This window comes from Rhinatrema bivittatum, chromosome 2 (assembly GCF_901001135.1).
Source record: "Rhinatrema bivittatum chromosome 2, aRhiBiv1.1, whole genome shotgun sequence".
Classification (NCBI taxonomy): Eukaryota; Metazoa; Chordata; class Amphibia; order Gymnophiona; family Rhinatrematidae; genus Rhinatrema; species Rhinatrema bivittatum.
In genome coordinates, this window is record NC_042616.1 from 35,570,269 (window position 1) to 35,582,949 (window position 12,681).

General features: G+C 44.1%; 1 protein-coding gene and 1 long non-coding RNA gene across 6 annotated transcripts; one reads left to right on the forward strand and one right to left on the reverse strand.

Moving 5' to 3' along the window:
* The first annotated feature begins 1,835 nt into the window (after positions 1–1,835).
* Positions 1,836–12,436, forward strand: LOC115083800 (oocyte zinc finger protein XlCOF6-like). 4 transcript variants are annotated; one of them, XM_029587822.1, is made up of 4 exons: positions 1,836–2,097; positions 4,128–4,254; positions 5,715–5,834; positions 9,967–12,436. In XM_029587822.1, the coding sequence occupies exons 1-4, from the start codon at positions 2,074–2,076 to the stop codon at positions 12,402–12,404; spliced, it is 2,709 nt and encodes a 902-aa protein (XP_029443682.1). In that variant the 5' UTR covers positions 1,836–2,073; the 3' UTR covers positions 12,405–12,436. The 4 variants fall into 4 exon arrangements, with proteins under 4 accessions (XP_029443682.1, XP_029443684.1, XP_029443683.1 ...); XM_029587824.1 differs by lacking the exon at positions 4,128–4,254 and adding an exon at positions 9,831–9,883; XM_029587825.1 differs by lacking the exon at positions 1,836–2,097 and adding an exon at positions 9,831–9,883 and having other exon boundaries at positions 4,240–4,254.
* Positions 6,761–10,189, reverse strand: LOC115083805. Of its 2 annotated transcripts, none has more exons than XR_003854407.1 (3): positions 10,067–10,189; positions 9,756–9,834; positions 6,761–8,882 (listed from the first exon to the last, which is right to left on the reverse strand). It is a non-coding gene; the product is annotated as an uncharacterized LOC115083805 (long non-coding RNA). The 2 variants fall into 2 exon arrangements; XR_003854406.1 differs by lacking the exon at positions 6,761–8,882 and adding an exon at positions 9,043–9,080.
* Positions 12,437–12,681: the final 245 nt, after the last annotated feature.

A 12,681-nucleotide genomic window follows, 5' to 3' on the forward strand; every position in this document is an offset into this window, starting at 1 on the left:
TTCCGATCTTCTAGCTCAAGATCAGGGAACACTGCTACACCCCATGCATGCCTCTCTGCATTTGACAGCATGGCTATTGAACGGAGCTATTTCACCGATTACAACGTCTCTGACCGGGCACAACTCATTCTTTTAGAATCCAGAAGGCTCTCGACCAGACGTAATTATAATTATAAATGGAAACGTTACGCTGTTTGGTGTACAAACAACGGGTTACATCCAAAAGATTGCCCTCCGGACAAACTGTTGGACTACTTATGTACACTTTTTGACACTGGGCTTGCTGCCTCTTCAATTCGGGTACATCTCAGTGCCATAGCAGCTTACCATACGTTGTGCAACAACGCAAGTATCTCCACTCATCCACTCCTTTCACGTTTCATCAGGGGACTTTATCGCATACGTCCACCTGCATCCAAACCACTCATACCATGGGACATTAACACGGTTTTGGAACGTCTAATGCTTCCCCCATTTGAACCAATGGAATTGGCACATCCCAAATACTTAACCTGGAAGGTAGTTTTTCTGGTAGCCGTAACATCGGCAAGAAGGGTGAGTGAGTTACAAGCATTGGTACACTATTTTCCTTACTTTCAGTCTCACCCACACAAGGTAGTACTCAGGACACACCCCTCCTTTTTACCAAAAGTGGTCTCGGCTTTTCACCTCAACCAAACCATTGAGCTTCCAACCTTTTTTCCACCACCTCATACCAATGATAGGGAAAAGCTGCTTCATACCCTGGACTGCAAACGAGTACTACAGTGTTATCTTTCCAGAACACAAGCAGTATCGAGACCGTCACAGTTGTTCCTTTCCTTTGACCCTAAAGCACCGGGTCTACCGGTCTCTAAGCGGACCATTTCTAGTTGGATTGTACAGTGCATTCAGTTTTGCTATAGATCTAGCAACATACCACTGTCCTCCACTCCTAATGCTCATCAAGTCAGAGCTTGGTCAACCTCATGGGCTCATCTTAACAATGTCCACCCAACGGATATCTGCAAAGCAGCAACGTGGACTACTCTCCACACATTCACTGCTCATTACTGCCTCCATCAGCAAACCACTCAGGACGCAAAGCTGGGGCAGGCTGTACTCCATTCCTTATCATCTGTTCCTCAAGGACTGCCACTATGATCTGATCACGAACAGTTACCACTTATATCAACCGTGATCGGGAGCTTTGGACTCCCATGACAGCATGGCTAATTCAGCCCTGCTATCGACGGGAAAAGCAAGTTTGCTTACCGTAAACGGTGTTTCCGTAGATAGCAGGATGAATTAGCCATGCTGACCCACCCTCCTCCCTGGCAGTCCATATGTCTTCAACTACCTTAGCTTAATCACAGACTGAGGAGAATCTGTACTTCCTGCGCGGGAACCCACGCGCAGCCGCAGAGGGACTAAAAGTCTAACCTCTGCTTTGTCAAGCTCCGCCCTCTGGGCCTGATGGACAGATCCCATGACAGCATGGCTAATTCATCCTGCTATCTACGGAAACACCGTTTACGGTAAGCAAACTTGCTTTTTCTCTGGCCCAAGCACCTCTACTTTTATGTTGCTACTCATATGTTCCCTCTGCCAGAGCTCCCTCCAAACCCTTCCTTCTAAGCCAACACCCCTTTCTCCTGCACACTGGCCGGCTCTGTCCACCTCAAACAGAAACCTCCCTCTCTTCCTTCCTTCATCTCCCACCCCTTCAGCGTGAAGCTGCCTTGCCTCGTATGTGACGTCATCAGCCTGTGCCTTCGGTGTGAAGCTCCCCTTTTGAGATGTCATCAGTCTGCGCCTTCAGTGTGACGCTCCCCTTTTGAGATGTCATCAGTCTGCGCCTTCAGTGTGACGCTCCCCTTTTGAGATGTCATCAGTCTGCGCCTGGCAGGCGAGGGAGGAAGTAATCAATGCTGTACATTTCCAGCAGCAGAAAGTCAGAGGAAACTTCATCCACCCAGCTCTGATTCTCAACGTTTCTTACCCTCCTATTACAACAAGAGGCAAACACTCAGCTCTTTTCCTGCCTGAGAAAGAGCCTCCAATTCATTTCTAATCCAGAAAGCAGAGAGTCAAATGCCTGCAGGAGCTTCTGCTCAGGTAAGAGATTGCCCCCAAAGTCCTGCTCTCTCTCTCTATAAGCATTAAAAAGGGAATTTTAATACCCGCGCGCGAGGGCGTCCATGTGCGCGTGGTTTTCGTGCGTGCATGTTATAAAATCCGCTACCTGTGCGTGCATGCAGGCAAGGGCTGACTGGTGCGCTTAAGGGGTGGCATTTTATAAAATGTGTGCTGAGAGGTAATAGACCCCCCTTCTCCAGTTCCCTCCCAGTCCTCTCCAATAAAGGAGCAGACTGGGAGGGAACTTCCTACACGCCTTACCTACCCGACCCCTAAAACCCCTCTAACTAGTTTTTTTTAATTTCATTACTTACCTGCTCTCCAGAACAGTAGTAGGTTGCGTGGGTTGGCCAGCTGCCAGTACAGTGCCTAAAGGCGCTGTCCTGGTCCGCCCATGGCACATCCATACCCCACCCTTCCATGGCCTGCCCCCTTTCTCGAAGCTGCCTCTTCCGCACTCATCTCCCATTTTTTTAAAATGAAAATCAGGCCATAAGAAGATGATAAATGCCAGGCTGGGTCAGAGCAATTCTCCATCGAGCCCTGCATCTTGTCTCCAACACGGACCAGTCCAGGTCACCTGGTTGTATCCTACAAATCCAAGTATGAAAGTCTGTTTCCTGTTGCTCTCCACAAGGAAGACTTTGGATTCTCCACCTCTTATGTATCTGATTATTAAAAAATTATGGCCATGTCCCACAATCTATCCTTTTCCCCCTTCCTTCATTCTACTCCAGTATCCCCCTTTTGTCTGCTTCCAACCAACCAGTCTCTCCTTCCTCTCCTCTCTTTCCCGATTGCTCACTCTCCCTATCCTGCAGTATAGCCTTCCTCTCATTTTCTTCTCCAGCTCCCCAGTACCTCATAAGAACATGCCATACTGGGTCAGACCAAGGGTCCATCAAGCCCAGCATCCTGTTTCCAACAATGGCCAATCCAAGTCACAAGAACCTGGCAAGTACCCCTCATCCCTGCTTTACTTGCTGCTGCTATCAGCCTCCTGTACCCCCCCCCCCCCCCCCCACTTCAGCCAAAACCATGTAGCTTTGTTTATTGTACATCACTGCCAGCAGTAGCTGTCAAGGTCAGGCAGGAGAGACTTGTGGCAGTAAGGACGAGCTGCAGAAGTGGCCTGTGAGGGTGGCTAAGCAGCAGGGAGGAAGATCATCAGCAGTAGGAATGGGAACCCAACCGGTAGGAGTTAGAGCACAGGCCTATGGTAGTGGGATCAGTCACGTGGCTACAGCAGTGGTGGAAAAATCCATTATGGAGTGGTGAATTGGATGAAGTGGTGTTAGTGGTGGGATGGGGGTCAAGACAATGCCGAGGTGGTAGTAAGCAGGCAAGAGAATGAGGTGGCAGCCCTATGAACAGCTTCCCATGAAAAAAGATAAAAAGCTGCTGAAGAGAAGGGCAACAGGATCAATGAGTATGGAAGCAGGGATATTTTAAGGAAAGATCTATAAAGTTCAGTTTCTTTAAAATAATCTCGCCTCTCCCAGTATTATTGTGGAACTCTTCACTGTACCTTATGAAAGTTAAAGAAATGACTGCTGGGGATTCTGATGAGTAAATCTGCTAACACATTATCATATTATGCTTTGAATATCCTTTAATTACTACATTAGTAGCTAAAATGAAAAAGAGAGTAGTAAACTCTGCAATCCTGCCCTTTCTATACAATCATTACTGCAGCTTTCTAACTTGAGACACTGAAGCCCTGACTTTAATGAGACCCCCGAGCAGACCCAGGGCATAGAACATGCACTTTGGGACTGTCCTGAGTTTAAGGAGAGAGATCAGGAGTCTCTCAAGGTAAAACATGGTGTCCAGGGTTCTGTGTGTAACTGGGTTTCCAGTTAAATTAGTCCTGCTCTGGGACTGTGTGCTATATGACTGTGAATTATATACACCCAAAAAACTCTTCCCCCCCCCCTGCCCTGCTGGGTCCCAATACTGAGAGGTCTCCTGATGCAGAAGGTGCTGAGTGTTTCTGGTTTGTGTTTCAGGTCCCAGTAACCTTTGAGGACATCGCTGTCTATTTCTCCCAGGAGGAGTGGGAGGGTTTAGAAGAATGGCAGAAGGAGCTTTACAAGGATGTGATGAAGGAGAACTATCAGTCCCTCGGCTCACTGGGTAAGGAGTACTTTAGAAATTCATATCAGGAGGGGCAGCTCAGAATATTTCACTATTGAGTGAAGTTGGGTCTTCTCCTCCCTGAGTCGGCTCACTGGGTAAGGAAGGATATTTTTTTTTTAAGAAATTAATGTTTGGGATGGGGAGAACAGAATATTATTTCATTATTGATTGAAGGCGGGTCTTCTGTTCCCTGAGTTGGCTGAAGTTGGGGCTGGAAATTATGCAGAGGCAGCATTCATTGCCCCTGGGGAGCAGGAGTCAGGGTCATTGCTCAGTGGAGACACCTAGTGGCTGGATACAGGACTTGTGATTGCAGGGTTATAGAAGGTGCCTTGGTGTTTGCTCTCCCACAGCCCTGGACTTGTTACTGCAGTGAGCAGATTTGATGTTTTTGGGGGGATTTAAAATGTGGGGAGAAATTCCCTGGTAGGTTCACGGTGCCAGGTCCAGCCTTGGTTTTCATTGAACTGGAAATACAAAGGAGCAAGAGAAAAGTGGCAGATCACAAAAAGAAAGAGAGGCCAAGAATTTCTTAATAATTGTAGAGAGAAAGAGGAGGGGGATGGGGATAAATGAGGGAGAGGAGGTGGGAGAGGAGAGTAACAGGATAGAAAGGGAAAGTATTTCTTAGTAATTGTAGAGAGGAGGAGGAAATGAAGAGATGAGTTTGTGTTGTAGACGGTGGAAGGACAGACAGACTCCTGACTTTGGGAGAAGGATCTGAGTCATGGATTTTATCTTTAAAGTCCGTAGTAAACCTGACCTGCAGAGGGCTCAGACCTGTATCTGTCCTGGAGGAGATTGGACCCTTTGTGGGCCGTGATCCCTTTCATTAGACTGGGATAAGGATCATCCTCAGATGACGTTGGTGCTTGAGCCTTTGAGGCCCCACAGGCCCCTCCTTCAGATGGGAGCAGAGTGAATCCTGACCCCAGCAGGATTGCTTTGAGGCTGAAAGGCTGTAATCTGCAGTCAGGGCACGCTTGGTTCATGTATGTACATGATATTGTATTCAGACATGTTCAGAGGGGGATATGGTGGAATTACTGTTTTCCCTCTTTTTTGGAGATTGTGAGGGGTAAATGTTCTTGTAATAGTTACACAGCAGCTTTCTGGCAGTTTAGGACTCTTGGTCTTCCTGTGGCCTCCCCCTCCACACTCCCTATCGTGTCACCCCTGACCCTGCCTGACTCTGGTCTCCCTCACCTGCCCCTCCCAGGCCTTCACTGTCCTCTCAGTAAAGAAAGATTTCCTCTGAGCCTCTCTCCTTTCACCTTCTCTACCTGTAGCTTTTTTGTATAGAAAATGCCCCATTCATGTACACTGGGGAGCCCACCAGGTTTTTGAATGTCTCTTCTAAATCCCTCTTTCCCTTCAGTACAAGCATTTTCCAGAAAATAACCAATGATATTATTCTGAGTGACTGTGAGAAAGCTAATGCAGTGCTCTTACCCCAGGAACAGGCTCCCCGACCATCACCCCTGAGATTATATCCCACATTGAACGAGGGGAAGAGCCGTACATCAGGGATGAGCCGGGATCAGAGGAAGGAGGCACTGGGAGAAGCAGCTGCTCAGGTGAGTGCAGGAATAAGAGGGAGCGGGGTCAAACTGCTGAGAGGAAGAGTGGAAGGAGCAGCTGGGAACTGCAGAGACCCCTTCACAAGCTCCTCTGCAGATCTCTGTAATCACGCACAGGGTTGCGGTGACAGGCAGTGCTTGTGTCTGTGTCATTTACTCATATTCACATACTGTGATACTATGTGAGTGGTACTTGTCTTACTAGGTGGGCTGAAGGACAGAGCAATTTTCTTTAGATGATGATTTTATTATTTACAGCACAAGAGAAAACAGGAGGAATAAAGTCTGCTTATTTTAGCAGCTATAAATCAAAAGGTACAGCAATCACAAGTAGTCTTAGGATAGGATCTGCCTTCTCTTCCCCAGAATGTCTCTGTTCCTCTCTAGGCCTGAGCTTTTATTCTTCTCCCCTGGGAAATGCCCTGTGTCTTGGCTTCCCCTCCTGGGTCTCTCTCAAGGTTGATTGTGCTGGGTAGCTGCAGCTGTTCCTTTAAGGGGGTTCTCAGTGCTTTTCTTATGTACCCCTTCCATTACCCTCCCACTCAGTTCATCCTTCGTATGTTGAGCACCTGCTGTACCAGGGTCACTCCCCAGGGAAGGAAATCTCCATTCCTATTTTCCTTTCCTGCCCTGAGCTATGGCTCTCCATTTCTTCTTCTAACAGAGGATAGAGTCAAGGTGCAGATCCCTAAGCCAGGGAGTGACTTCCCCTCTAACATCTGTACATGCCCCCTGCCAAACTTAGGGGAACCATCGTCCACTGGGGCTCACTTAACATTTCCCATGCATTCTGGGGAAGCAATTAAGAGTACGTCGGGTGCCCACAGCCCCTTATTCCTTTTAGTAAGTCTATCTACTGTGGCCTCCGGGTGCCTTCCATTGGTGGCGATGCCATCGGAGTTTGGGTGTCTTGTCATCCCTCACGTATAATTCTGAGCTTCTCCAAAGAGAGGTCTCTGGAAAGGACTTTTCTTTAGATATAACATTATGCTGGATCCAATTTGTTTCAAAGGTTGGGAAATCATGTGCCAGGATGACAGGACATGAGAGCCACAGGAGTGCTCCCACTTCAAGGCTAGCTCACCCAGCGGGTGGCTTCAGTGCCTTTGGTCTCCATGAATGTAAGTTAGTTGCACATCTACCTGAACTTGTGGCCTGATAAGTTGAATTTTAATTTTAGTTACACATGATACAGATTGCTTTCTTGCTGACCTTTTTCTATTGAATTGTCTGTGTTTTTCATGGTTTGAAATCTTTTTTTTTTTTAGCTTTATCAAATTTTTCAGAATCCTTGCTAGTTACTTGTATTTAAGTAACTGTATTTGGTAATTAAAAAAGAAATTAGGGGCTGATATCCTCTGGGTCTAGTGATTCACAGCACACTGTAGAGCGTCATCGAGAACTAATTTAGCTGGAAGTAAAGATCCTCTGTAGTAGCATTTCCCAAACAGTGCGCCACGACACACTAGTCTGCCACAGTTGCAGTTTTTTTTTTTTTAAATAATTAAATTTTTATTAGCAGTAAAATAGTAACACCAGTATTCCGGTATATGCAAGCAAAAACATGATAGAAGCTCAAATGTAACATCCAAATCTTTTACCGGAATTACACCACAATATTATAAATCAGCAAGTCAAAGGATAGCGGCATTAGCTAGTAACATACAGTTTGCATCTCATATAACCACTCCTTTTAAACTTTTACCCCGATCCCTTGTGCTGTGGTGACCATAAAAGCAAACAGAATGTTAGGAAATATTAGGAGGGGAATGGTGACACGACAATGCCTGTGGTTCAGAGATGCAACGAGCCACGCATATAGCCATCAGGAACACTGTTTTCAGGGCTAATAAACACAAGGAAAGACTGTGGATGGATTAACCAGGTAACTAATGTACCACAGAAAAAGGTCCCTTTGACCATTGTCTGGTTTCCTTACACTTTTTCTATATCATGCTTTATGTGCTGCACAGGAGAACTCCAGGGATCAGCCAGTATATGGCAAACATCACTAACCATAGGCTTGCAAATCTCGTTGTGGACAGATGTACTGTGCTCTCAATGATGGACAAACAAATCATTCAATTTAAAACAGCGTCCTCATACCTTCTCTGACATTTCATGTTATCATGAAAACATGAGAGATCCTCCCTTGTGCGACCCTTCCGGTCACATTCAAAACCGTGAGGTGAACTTGTTGACCAGGATTGTCACAAATGAAGGCAAGCAAAATAAGTCATTCAATACAGGAAACCATTACCATGCTTTCCTCAACATTTGGCATGTTGGTGAAGATGTGGGTTTTCCCCTTGTGTGACACCCTCAGCCATGTAAAAGAAAACAAAAAAACCTGGTAAAATAAACTTTTTAGCCAGTTCTGCCATGAATGAAAGTAAGAAAAACAGGCCGCTCGATTCAGCTCAGGTATTCCTTGACTTCTGATTTACTAGTGAGTTTCTCCCTTATGTGATACTCTCAAATGTGCAGGGAACTGTAGAGTAAACTCGATTCCCTTAGCCTATAAATGAATGCAGTATGGTGTCTATTTGCATCAAGTCGCCATAACCCCCCCCCCCCCCCCCCCCCCCCCCCCCCGAGGAGTAATCAGGAAAAATTAGAACCATCATATCGCAGTTCTTTCGCTTTACGATAGGCATTAAGCACTTTAGCTGTTGTCAAGGCAAATGAGATATTTGAGAATCAATTGCCTTGGCTTGTTCTCAGATTCTCTCAGCGGGCCAAGACGGTGTGCACGTTTCCCAATCACTGACCTATTGGGATTGCCTAACGACAACAACTCTGCAAGGCCCTCAGAGCACCACTCATGAAGTGCCTCGCCTTGCGAGGAATTCCAGGAGTCGCACAATTCATAAATGATTCCGTCGACTCCGATTTTATAACTCCTCCAACTTGTCTTCCGATTGTAACTTTTTCTTCTTCAGCCGGTCTTCCTCCGAATCCAGTGAGGCTAGCTGATCTGCGTGTTCTTGCTCCACTGCCGTTAAAATCAAATGGCTTCCTTCCACTTTGCCATGAAGAACATCACTGTGAGATTGGAATTTTTGCAATTTATTGTTCACTTCTGCCACAGCCTTGGAAAGTTCTTTCAATAGAACATCAGAAATCTCGTCAGTGGCAGGGCCTAGGTCAGGTGCCATTTTGTCATCCTGTGACGCAGCTTTGTCCAAACCCCATTTTTTTTTTCCCTCTTCCGGTCATTTCCAATGATTTTTTTTCACCACCCTATTGTACAATAAGGTAGAGCAGAGCACCAATAGGTAAAAAAAAAAGCAAGTAATTCCAGAAACTATGTGATGAAAAAGCAGGATGGATGCTGATCCCCGAGGAGCTCAGATGGCTGGCTTCTTCTCAGCAACTCATCATCGCCGGAAGTCTCAAAGCTACGATAACTAATTTTAATTGCAACTATGACAAAAAATCCCCCCAAAAAAGGTAATTTAAAATTAAGACGTGCTCACTGTTGCACATTTTTGTAAGGACTTTCAGGTGAGAGGTCTATGATTATAGTGTAGCACTGATTGCATTTGCCAGATTAATGGTATCTGTGCATGAAGATCTCTATTAAAATTTTAACTGCGTGCTGGACATCAAAGGGCTATTTAAATACAATTTAAGTTAGTTTACAAACGGGCCGATAAAATTGGATGTGTGTTTTAGACGCGCTAGCTTTACCCCTTACTCAGCCGCCGCTCCTGTCAAAAAAGAGGTGCTAGAGATGCGCTAGTGTCCCTAGCGCCTCTTTTTACTGCCGGCCCTAATTAAAATAAATTAAAATACTGAATCACGCGTACAGGAGAGTGGGCGTTTGCCCGCTCTCCCGCGTTTTTACTGTATCGGCCTGAAAGTGGTTTTTGTTATGTGCGAGTTACATAAAACAATGTTTGAGAATTTATATACCTGACAGTGTTCAGATGTTCAATCCTCTTCTTGATCCTCCTCTGAGTCCCAGCGATGTGCTCTTCTTCATCCCAGAATGCTGCAGAAAGGAAGTGACACGGCTGCTTTACATCCCTGTTCCCTCTGAGGTGCGTTAATGCTGGGAAAAACCTGACTAGTGTCACTGTCTCGCTCACATCAAGTAATGTCTGTCCTTTGTTTTTTTTTCTAGTGAGCAATGAGTCCAAGAGAAGACTCGAGACACATCCTGAGGATCGCACCAAACATCTGGAAATGATTAAAACTTTATCAGAGAAAGATGAAGCAGATACCTGCCCATGTTGTGACTGGGAGAAAAACTGCTGGAATCAGTGCAAGCCAGAGGAAAGGCTGAGAAATCCAGTAGGAGACTCCACTGAGAATGTAACTCTCTGTGAGGAAAGCACACAAGACCTGAGAGAACAGACTGGGATGAGACCTTTTTCATGCAGTGAAAGTATAGATAAACTAATATTAAAAGTTCACCAAAAGATTCATACAAGTGATAAAACATTTCCATGTAGTGATTGTAATAAAAGTTGTATTTATCATTCACAAATGAAAATGCACCAGAAAATACATGCAGGAAAAAAGCAATTTACATGTACAGACTATGATAACAGATTCAGCTGGAAATCAAAAATGAAAAGGCACATGGGAGACAAACCATTTGCATGTACAGTATGTGATAAAATCTTTGGGCAGAAATCTCATCTGAAAAGGTATGAAAGGATCCACACAGGTGAGAAACCAATTACATTCACTGACTGTGATAAAAGATTCTGTCAGAAAGTAGAACTGGAAAGGCATGAAAGGAGCCACACAGGACAGAGACAATTTATAATCAGTGAGTATGATAAAAACTTTGGTTATAAATCAGAACTGAAAAGGCATGAAAAGGTCCACACAGGAGAGAAACCATTTGCATGCACAGAACGTGATAAAAGCTACAGTTCGCAATATCAATTGAAAATGCATGAAAGAATCCATACAGAAGAGAAACCATATTCATGCACTGGGAAAAGATTTTCATGCTCTGAGTGTGATAAAAGATTCAGTTCAAAATTCCTTCTAAAAATCCATGAAAGAATCCATACAGGAGAGAAACCGTTTTCATGCACTGAGTGTGATAAAAGCTTTATTTGGAAACATGTGCTGAGAAGACATGAAATGAGTCACACAGGAGAGAAACCATTTACATGCATGGAATGTGATAAAAGTTTCAGTTTAAAACCTGAACTGAGAAGGCATGAAAAAATCCACACAGGAGAGAAACCATTTGCCTGCTCCGAATGTGATAAAAGGTTCTGTTTTAATTCCAATTTGTTAAACCATAAAAAGATCCACACTGGAGAAAAACCATTTACATGCAAAGGGTGTACTAAAAGCTTCAGGTTTCAATCAAGACTGAAAAGGCATGAAAGAATCCACACAGGTGAAAAACCATTTACCTGCATTAAGTGTGATAAAAGCTACAGCTCGAAATCTGAATTGAAAATGCATGAAAGAATCCATACAGGAGAGAAACCACATTCATGCACTGAGAGTGATAAAAGTTTTAGTTTAAAATCTCATCTAAAAGTGCATGAAAGGAGCCACACAGGGGAGAAGCCATTTTCATGCACTGAGTGTGATAAAAGCTTCAGTTCAAAATTCATTCTAAAAATCCATGAAAGAATCCATACAGGAGAGAAACCGTTTACTTGCACTGAGTGTGATAAAAGCTTTCCTTCGAAACATGGACTGAGAAGGCATGAAATGAGTCACATGGGAGAAAAATCATTTACATGCATTGAATGTAATAAATCCTTTAGTTCAAAGTCTGAACTGAGAATGCATAAAATAAGCCACACTAGAGAGAAACCATTTAAATGCAGTGAATGTGATAAAAGCTTTAGTTCAAAACCCAGATTGTGTACGCACAAAATGACCCACACAGGAGAGAAACCATTTGCATGCTCTGAATGTGATAAAAGCTTCTGTTTTAATTACAATTTGTTAAACCATAAAAGGATCCACACAGGAGAAAATCCATTTACATGCATGGAGTGTAATAAAAGCTTCACTTTTCAATCAAAACTGAAAACACATGAAAGAATCCACACAGGAGAGAAACCATTTACATGCGCTGATTGTAATAAACATTTTCGTACTAAATCGGAACTGAAAAGGCATGAAAGCATCCACACAGGAGAGAAACCATTTAGATGCACTAAATGTGGTAAAAGCTTCAGAAGTAAATCAGAGCTGAAAAGACACGAACAAATTCACACAGGAGAGAAACCATTCACATGTACTGAATGTGATAAATGCTTCATTAGCAAATCAGAACTGAAAAGGCATGAAAAGATCCACACAGGAGAGAAACCATTCAGATGCACTAAATGTGGTAAAAGCTTCAGAAGTAAATCAGATCTGAAAAGGCATGGAAAAATTCACACAGGAGAGAAACCATTCACATGTACAGAATGTGATAAACGCTTCATTAGCAAATCAGAACTGAAAAGGCATGAAAGGATCCACACAGGAGAGAAACCATTTAAATGTCTTGAGTGTGACAAATGCTTCAGTGAGAAATCAAACTTGTATAAGCATGAAATAATTCACACAGAAAAGAAAAAGACGGAGTAAATGGAATAAGTATCTCTCACCAAGTCTTGCTGAGTGTCCTCACGTGGTAAACCTTTCATATAATATCTAAGATAAATCTCAGGCAACTGCTACTATTAAAGTACAACAGGAAGCAAAAAGAAAAATTCTTACCGGCTGCATGTCACCCAGGACAAAAAGGTGCTCACCATTAGTCTAAGCCCTAGGACTAATGATGGTGGTAGCGATAGTGCTTGAATCTTCAGGTGAAGATAAAAACCTTGATGCTGCTGTAGGCCTTCGTGATGCTGTTATTGGA